Source organism: Vigna radiata, unplaced genomic scaffold (assembly GCF_000741045.1).
Source record: "Vigna radiata var. radiata cultivar VC1973A unplaced genomic scaffold, Vradiata_ver6 scaffold_183, whole genome shotgun sequence".
Taxonomy (NCBI): Eukaryota; Viridiplantae; Streptophyta; class Magnoliopsida; order Fabales; family Fabaceae; genus Vigna; species Vigna radiata.
In genome coordinates, this window is record NW_014542001.1 from 387,506 (window position 1) to 396,463 (window position 8,958).

General features: G+C 33.6%; 1 protein-coding gene across 1 annotated transcript; it reads right to left on the bottom strand.

Annotated features, from left to right (window-relative positions):
- Positions 1-242: 242 nt before the first annotated feature.
- Positions 243-2,202, bottom strand: LOC106778880 (ethylene-responsive transcription factor CRF1). The gene has a single exon (XM_014666880.2). The coding sequence runs from the start codon at positions 1,629-1,631 to the stop codon at positions 612-614; it is 1,020 nt and encodes a 339-aa protein (XP_014522366.1). The 5' UTR covers positions 1,632-2,202; the 3' UTR covers positions 243-611.
- Between the last annotated feature and the right edge of the window lie 6,756 nt (positions 2,203-8,958).

Genomic DNA, 8,958 nt, shown 5'->3' on the forward strand with positions numbered 1-8,958 from the left:
TTTCTTTCAAAAACATTAAGACCACTTAACTAAAGTCAAGTCTCAAATTTCACATTATCGCATATTAACAAACAAAAAACGGCCAACAACTCCTACTCTTCTCTGCCCCTCACCGCACCCCACCCACCGACTGACCGGCCACGACCGCAATTAGCGCCTCATCGCCGTTCACATACATTCGTCAATGCCATGTTTCCTTATTTTCTTCGAAAAACGAAAAACTTAACAACACAGAAAGAAAATAACTCCATTACACTTGGATTCACATCTTACTGGACAAATATACATTACAACATTCTCGCTTCTCAACCATCCTACTTATTAAGCAGAGGAACAAGTATTACAAATTAAAATTTAAACAAAACTTCACTCTCAACTCAACTCAACTAATCTCCGTTCGTAATTTGTAACGGAGTACCTAAAACAGCTGAATAAATAAAATACGAAAATAAAGGCTTTTTTTTTTTTTTGCTTTGAAAAAGAAAAACAAAAGATGAAGTAATTTATTTAATATTTTTACCACCGGGAGCAAAATCTGCCGTGAATAGGCAGGGCGGAAAGGGAAGGATTAAGGATTAACGATTGACGTATGGTGAGTGAAAAGAGAAATCTCAGAGCAGAACGAGAGGATCAGAAGCTAGCAAAATGTCTTGGAAGTAATCGTCCACTTGGCAGAAGGTGGATGGAGAGCACGCTTTGTCGAAATCTATGAGGGAATCCGCAAGCAAAATACTACTTGTGTCGCTGAAAGCTTCGCCCGGGGAAAACGCCATCGTTTCGCCCAACATCTGGGACTCATCTACGACGTGCTCTTCTTCAAACACAAGAGGGTACTCGGGGGCTTCGAAATTAAACACGTCGTTCCACTCGGGCAAGTTCTCCAGCGCCATAAACTCTCCCTTTTCGTCCAACCAACTCGTTTCTGTCTCACCCTGGCACTCTCTCAACCCTTCCTCGGCTTTCTCTGAATTCTCTTCGCTCGAGTTGCTTCGGAAGTGGAGCACCGAAGTGGGGGAGGAGAGGTTGTGGTGGCAATGATCGTCGCCGGAGTCGTACCCGGACCCAGAGGCCTCTTCGCCCACGCCGACCTTCAATTCGGGAACCTCCGCAGCCGCAGCCGGCGGAGGTTCTTTTTGTGGCGGCGTTACGAAGTTTGTCAAGGCGTCCGGGCCGCGAAGCCTGATAGCGGCATTGTCGTAGACCATGGCTGCTTCTTCGGCAGTGTCGTAAGTTCCCAACCAGAGACGCACCCTTCTGGCCGGATCTCGAATCTCGGCGGCCCATTTCCCCCACGGTCTCTGGCGGACGCCGCGGAACTTCTTGCCGGAGTGGAGCTTGACTTGGCGGCGGCATGGTTCGGCGGCGGGCCTCTTGCGAGCATTGGGAAGAACGCTGGGGGCGGTGGTGGTGGCGGTTTGTATCTGAATGTGGTTGACATAGCGCTTGATTCTCTGGCGGGCAAAGGGGAAGGGTTCGTCGTCGCCGGAAGAGTCGGTGGCATCGGGATCAGTGTATGATATCCGGACTACTCTGCGGTCTGTGTTTGAATTGGTTTGGGATTTTTTGGGTAAGAGGAGCTTCTTGGTGACGGTGTGATGGAGTGTGTGTTTACATAGGATACTGTCTTCCATTAGTAATAGTATTATGAGTAATAGTAGTAGTGGTAGTATTGTGTGTGTGGTGGTAGTGTAATGACTGTAGCGGGAAACAGAAATAGGCGTGGTTTGGGAATAAAAGAGAAGGAATCGTGAAGGAGAAGGGTTGGGGGGTTTTATGTGGGGAGAAATGTTAGAAAAGGTAAGGGAAGGGTTAAAAGGAAAAAAGAGGAAAGCAAGAAATATTAAAAACGGAAGGGAGTCGACATGGTCGGGAGTGATAGGAATAAAGGGAAAAGAAGAACTTTTGACATCATGGGGGTTGAGAGAAAGAGAAAGAGAAAGGGAATTATTGAGAGGATGGTGATTCCAATAGTCGCTGTGATGAGATGGTGGCGGAGACTTTCGTTGAAACTTCTTCTTCCTCAAGTGGCGCTCTTCAATGGGATTCAAAGTGAGGATAATAGAAAGGCAAGAAGAGAAGTGCAGATTGTGCAGGTTGTTCAAGGCTATTACTACTTCTGCGACCTCTAGTTCAATCGGTAAACAAGAACAAAGACTTCGCTTCCTCTTTTATAGGATCCATCCCCCACCCCAAACCCGAACCATTACAATATCACTCTCTATTAAATTAAATCAAAAATTAAATTAAATCAGTAACACACGTACTACTGTTTACTACTACTGTATATACGGTCTTTTTTATTTATTCAAAAAATAAAAAAATTATCTTAAGAAGAAGAAGGGGAGAATGAAGTAGAGGGAGTTGTGTAGGTGGTGTGAGAAGGCGGAAGAATACGGGTCGCCGCATCCGTGCGATTGAAACACGTTGCAGATACGGTTCCACATGAGCCCTGGACACCAATGAGACAACATCTAACGGTGATGATTAATCATATGGCACATGGTTGGGTATGGTATGGTGTGATGTGAGTCACGTGAGGCCCAAGATACCCGCCCCTTTCCCATTCTTGAGTCAAAATGCTTTGACTAATGAACCCCTATTTTTCCTAATTCAACCTTTTCCCCTGCCACTGGTGGGTGAGTCATGTGTGTGTGTGGGTCATTAGCTTTTTTTTAAGCACTCCCTCACTGTGTTTTTTTTTTATTTTTCTTCTTATATGTTAAATCATTATTATATTTAACTTTTTACAGCTAGAGATACAAGTTAACGTGGCGGGCAACCTAGATTTTGCGGCCATTTACAATTCCACTCTGTACGTCTCTGGGTTTTTTCTGCTCTCTGTTATTTCGAGATAATCCTACTCTACGCGCTATACACCACGTCCTAACTACACCTTCTACAAATTACTGCAACATTTTTTCTTTTTTACCACCTATTCACATCCCAAATTTAATATCTCTCTTTTTCTTTTACTTTTTATTAAAAAACCAAACATAAATTAAAATATCTTATCTATTTTTTCACTTATGACTAATTAAGATTTCTTAATCACTCACCCATCACCGTTTCACAGATCAAAACTTGCAAAACAACGTTACAAATATTTGTGCATTATTTAAAATTTATTTTCACAGATTCAAAGCTCATTTATATTATACTAATCAGAATTGCTTTTTAATGTATAATTGTTGTATTAAATCATTATGAGTTAAATACAATAAGAGAGATAAAAGAAAAAAAAAATGATTCATCGAATCGATTTGATTGTGTTGTGAAAATATCTACGCACTGGTTAAACCCTAAGTGTATGTAAAGCTTAAATTTGTATCAGAAAGGTACATTGGTTACAAAAGCATTTAAACCAAGAGATGTTTTGCTTAAGATAAACGTTAAACTATATATATGTGATTTGAGTATGGTCTGTTCTAAAGGGATGAAGACATGCATGCAACAGAGAACATACGTAACGTAAAATTGAGAGTTTGTGGGATTAGGAACTTCAAAATAACACATGAAGATGTGATCAAAGAACGTGTTTTCATTAGGAAGCTGTTTTATTTTGTGAAAGACACAGGTACGAATGTTTTTAGATAGTGATCATTAATTTCCAATAAATAAGGTTGCTGTATTGTTTAATCACGGGTTCTTCAATATATTTAAAACGCTAACAAAATTTCCAATAGAAATATGTACGTGTTTAAATTCCTTTTCAAGTAACGTGATAGAGTTTGAAGGTTTTGAAAGGAGACCAAGTCATGTGGTAGATAGTAAGAGTTATTTAAATTCTCTTGATATAGTTAGATTTTAACAATAAAAGATCTATGAATAGGGACAGTGATGTGCGATCTTTGTTACATTAATCTGCAGAATCACAACACCGCACATCCAACATTGTTATTGGTTCAGATACCAATATTTAAGATTTTACCTAATTTTAGATACCAGCTTTACATCTGTCATTTCATCTACGACTTAATGTTTTCAACATTTAATTCCTCCTCTTCTTCATTTTCTTTTCAATTTACCATTCACTTCCTTTTATATTTCATCTTTATTTATTTTCCTTCTTTTCCATTTTACAATTCCATAGATTTACTGTTTTACATTCTTCTATTTATGTTTCAAAGTGCTTCAAGTTGTATGAATGTCTTTAAGTTTTAACCGTTTAACATTTCCAACTTATTTTCTTTCTTCCACGTCCATAATTTTAATTTAAAACTATTATTTTTTTCGTATTCTTTGCATTTTATGTCTCCAAGTTTTTGTCTATTAACAATAAACTGTTTTAAGTAAGATTTCAAATTCTATCAAGTTTACGTTTATAAATAGAAAAAAAACATAATTAGAATAAAATACTAATTATATTTTAACAAATATCAATCATTGATAAAAGCAAGGTGATACTTCATATATAATATCATAACTAAAAAAGGATATTTCACTTTAATTTCATTTAACTAGTGGTGACAAAACAAAATTTGACGCTTATTTTGGGTATTAAATTTACCTAAACCATAGGTTTTTTTAGTATAAATTTAATCATTTATTCAAAAACAGAAAATCAGAAAAATCTTAATTTTATTTCCGAATTTCAATTTTAATAAATTGGGTACATTGAATATATATGAGAAAATTTTGAAATTAAAGTAATTTAATAATAAATTATCTTTATAATTGATTAAAATCGCTGTGATTTTTCATTTGGATGAAATTACATAAAAATTATTTCAAGAAAAATAATTTTAACTTTTATATGTTGTAAAAAAAGGTAGGAAAGAAGTTTAAAAAAAAGGGTTAAATATGTTTTTAGTCCCTATATTTTGGTACGATTTTGGTTTTAGTCCCTCTTTTAAACTAAGGTACTCCTTCAACTTTAAAAACTCTGGTTTTAGTTCTTTTTACCAAATTTTTTTAATTTTATTTGTTGTTTCATACGTGTTTCTCAGTTAACATTGAAGAAAAAATGTGTCAAACAGTGTAAACAATCCAAATATTATAATGAAACACGTTTGAAACAGTAAATAAAGTTAAAAAAATTAGTAAAAATGACTAAAACCAGAGTTTTCTAAAGTTGAAGAACTAAATTGTACCTTAGCTTGAAAGAGGGACTAAAACCAAAATCGCTGCAAAATACAGGGACTAAAAACATATTTAACAAAAAAAAAAAAACTATTGAAAGATAATTATTTTTAGATTCTCATTATTTTAATAATATCTATGTGATGATTCCTTCTTCTCTTTCTTTCATTATCACAAGGCAACAGAGTGTTTTCCATCTTTTTCCCCAACTTTATAAGGAAAAGACTCCACCAGAACTCTTCAATTCATTATGCAAATAAGTGGTAAAATTAGATGTACCAAATGATCTCTTTTCATTTTTATCCATAACACTATGCTCCAACAACTCATCCAACCTTTCTCATTGTCAAAATCTTTATATAATTTTACTAGAGATTTTAACTTATAACTACAAATTCATAGTAAGACTACATATTGTTTTAACGATAAAAATGGTATGCAGAGGCATTACAGTTGAGCCAACAATCCCAGCTAGATTGACGTGGATGTATCGAAAAATCTCAAATAAATATTTTTTTAAATGCATCAAACAATTCTTATAATGATCAACTTGTTTATTTTTTGCTGTTTTTCTAAAGCCGAAATAAAGAATTGTAGAAATTATAAATCAGTAATACTGAGCATAATTCAAGTGGCTCTTACTTGATTGTGTTTGGTTTACTTGCTGTTTTTGAGAAAAATCCAACTTGGGAACTAACTGCTAGAAAGATAAAAAATTAAGTTTAGCAACATATTGAAATTTTGACCTGTAAAAGATGACAACCATCGCTAAGAATTAAATTTTGACCTTGATTTTTTTCCAAATTTTCTAGTTAAAAACAAGTAGAAATAAAATAGAAAAATGAACTGAAAAATTGGAAGGTAAATTTATGGGCGTAGCTAGAAGCCAAGACCGGCTCCATGGAAGTACGTGAAAGGCAAACAGTAGATAAAACAAAATTGCCGACAATTTGGTTTTATTTCGAGGAAGTAACCAAACCGAAATAAAAGAAAAACAGAACAAAAAAATTATAGTTTGTAGAGTTTAGTGAAACACGAGTGAGTGATCTGGCTTCTCATAAGGCAACTAAGCATACGTCTTTATGTGTTGGTGGATATGCTTTCTCAATAAGAATTCGACAAATATTTAAAAATAAAAATAAATACAACAACATTTAATTTATTTTAAATATTTCTGTTAAAAATAAAGGGACTGCCTTGCCGTTTTCGACTCGAAAGCCAGTTTTGGTTTTTGCGGCATCCTTTGTGGTTAGCTAGATGTCGTATCATACACTAATGCTATTTTTGTTAACATTTCAAACATATTCAACTTAATCAAATTTACATGCATATGCATTACGTACTAAAAACATCAAATATCTTACCAATGGAATAAGCTAGTATCAATCACAAATATAAGGTAATTTTTTTTTTAAATTCATCCAGGTAAATTATATGCTTATTTTCCTTATTTTTTTTTTAAAAAATAAGGTAGTACTTTTATAATATTTTAGACAGGTTAAACGAAACGTGTCCTGTATTGCATTAATTAATAATAAATATAGATTGGACGTGCATGTTGGTGTAGTGGGAATGCAAGTGTACCTCTGTAAGGGAAAAACTGAAGGGTACGTTTGGCTAATTTTGGGAGGTTGGTTTTCTCTTGATTGTGTGTATATTAGTTTTTGGATTTATTCATAAAACATATATATTTATCATTCTAAATTACTAGTCCATAATGTATATGCATGGTTTATTTTGTTTTTGTGGGTTTGTTCTGTGTATAAATTCACGGACCAATAATTTGGCTCCATTCACTATACTTTTAGATATTTCACACTTTGTTTACTTATTATAAGTTCATATACACCGATAACTCTCATGTGTATGATTTAATAAATCATAAAGGTGTAGATTGTTTTTACATAATGAGAATTTGAGTAGAAAAATTGCAGAATGATAATAAAAGCATTTATAAAGGTGGTGAAAATGACAGCTTGACATATAAACATATTTAATGACACTATAAATCCGAATAGGGAGGTGGAATATTATTGATTTCATGGATAGAAGGAAACAAAAATAGAGTGTTATAAAGACAAGGGACGCTATGGGTATATATACTTGGCATCAATGAATGGGATAAGGAGGTATCGAACGCAACTTGGTTTAGACAAGTGGACACATTTGACATTTAGGAAAATATAAGTAGGAAATTTTGAGTGAATAAAAAATAATAAAAATGTTGACCATGGTTTTTTGGTGTTTGTGAATGACCTTTTATGTTGAGATAAAATTAAAAGATGAAAGTTGAAACAATGTTGAAAGATCCCATGATATAGGAGAGGTAACCGAAGGCAGCAATAGAAATATATATGGATATATGGATCTTCAAAGACAAAAGGAGAGTTAAGAGTAATGAATCCTTGGAAAGTGGTCCTATGATGAGTCTCTAGCTGCTGCTGCTGCTGCTGCATTGACATTGAGCCAAGTGAAACAAAAAGTTTAAGCCAAGGCAGACACACAGCCAAGAACACCGAATTCGACAAATTGCTCGGTGCCTTCCGTCCTATTTTTTCATTTATATTAAAATTAAAACAACCGACTCTGTCTCTTCCCTTCCCTTGCCTTTCCTCTAAAGCCACACTTTAATGGAAAGATGGTAAATATTAATTTGAAAATTTAAGTGAAAATGATGAGTGATGAATTTAAGTATTTCGTTGTTAGTGTGTCCGTACGAGATTCGATGCCCTTGAATTGAGTGTGACCGGCACATCACACTCCTTTGGGTTCAGTGAATTCAACGCTAGCTAAGCTACCTTATGATCTGCAACTTGAATACTCCATCATCTCTTTTTTAACTCTTCTCCTCTCTCTCTCTCTATATACCAATTTTTTTCTTCTTCTCTTCTCTTCCATTTCTCCAACTTAATTCAATTACTTAATTTAATAACGCTTTAATTAATTTGCATTGCATTTCGATTTCTATTTCATTCCTTTGTTACATCACTTTTTTAATTTTCCTCTCAGATCTATGTTTACTTCAGGTACAAAAGTTTAACCAATTAATTTTCACTCGTAATGTATTAATAGTAAATATTTATTATTAAATATTTTATAAATTAAATTATTAAAGTTTGATATACATGGTAGTTAAGATAATATCATCAAATTTAATGTGGAGTTGATTAAATTTTTAATTTATAAAAGTATTCATTGTGTAATTTAAATATTTTATACTTGCTAAAAATGGATCATCCTCTTTTTTCATATATATATATATAACCTTTTTAGTTATAAAAAAATTATATTGTGCTTTTTATTCTAATTGCAATTAGTAATATGGTAGTATAATTTTCGAATAACATTACCGGTATACTTTGTGAACAAAAGATTTAGTTTAGGTTATTAAATTCAATAATAACAGTTTATATTGAGGTGGTTGTTTGTTTAGTTTTTTTTTATTAGGTTTGATAGATTTCTAAAACAAAGCAATTGTTTTGGATTGAATTCTTATAGCCGAAATAACTTGCCATCTGTATTTATAGAAGACAAAACCAGAACTCAGAATATTTTTCAATTTTCAAACATAATCGAAAACTGATATATGAAAAATATTATAAAAATAAAAAATGTGAAATAAAGATAAGTAGTGTTTTGAATTAATTTATGATAGTTAATTTTGGGTTGAGCAGGTCACGTTAGTGTAATAACTCCCAAAACATAAAGTAGTGAATTCTAAAAAGATGGGCCAATTGGCGCATAATTTGAAGCTTTAATTAGTATGTTGTCGGTATTAATTTTAGTTATTGTGTTTGAGATGGAACAACGTAGCTCGTAGTTCCATGTAAGAAAAAAAAAGACAGTAACGGTGGGAAGGGTTCAGAGGTGTGAATTTAA

Excerpts from the sequence above, each read along its gene's own strand:
- LOC106778880 (XM_014666880.2), bottom strand. The coding sequence starts at position 1,631 with ATGGAAGACAGTATCCTATGTAAACACACACTCCATCACACCGTCACC.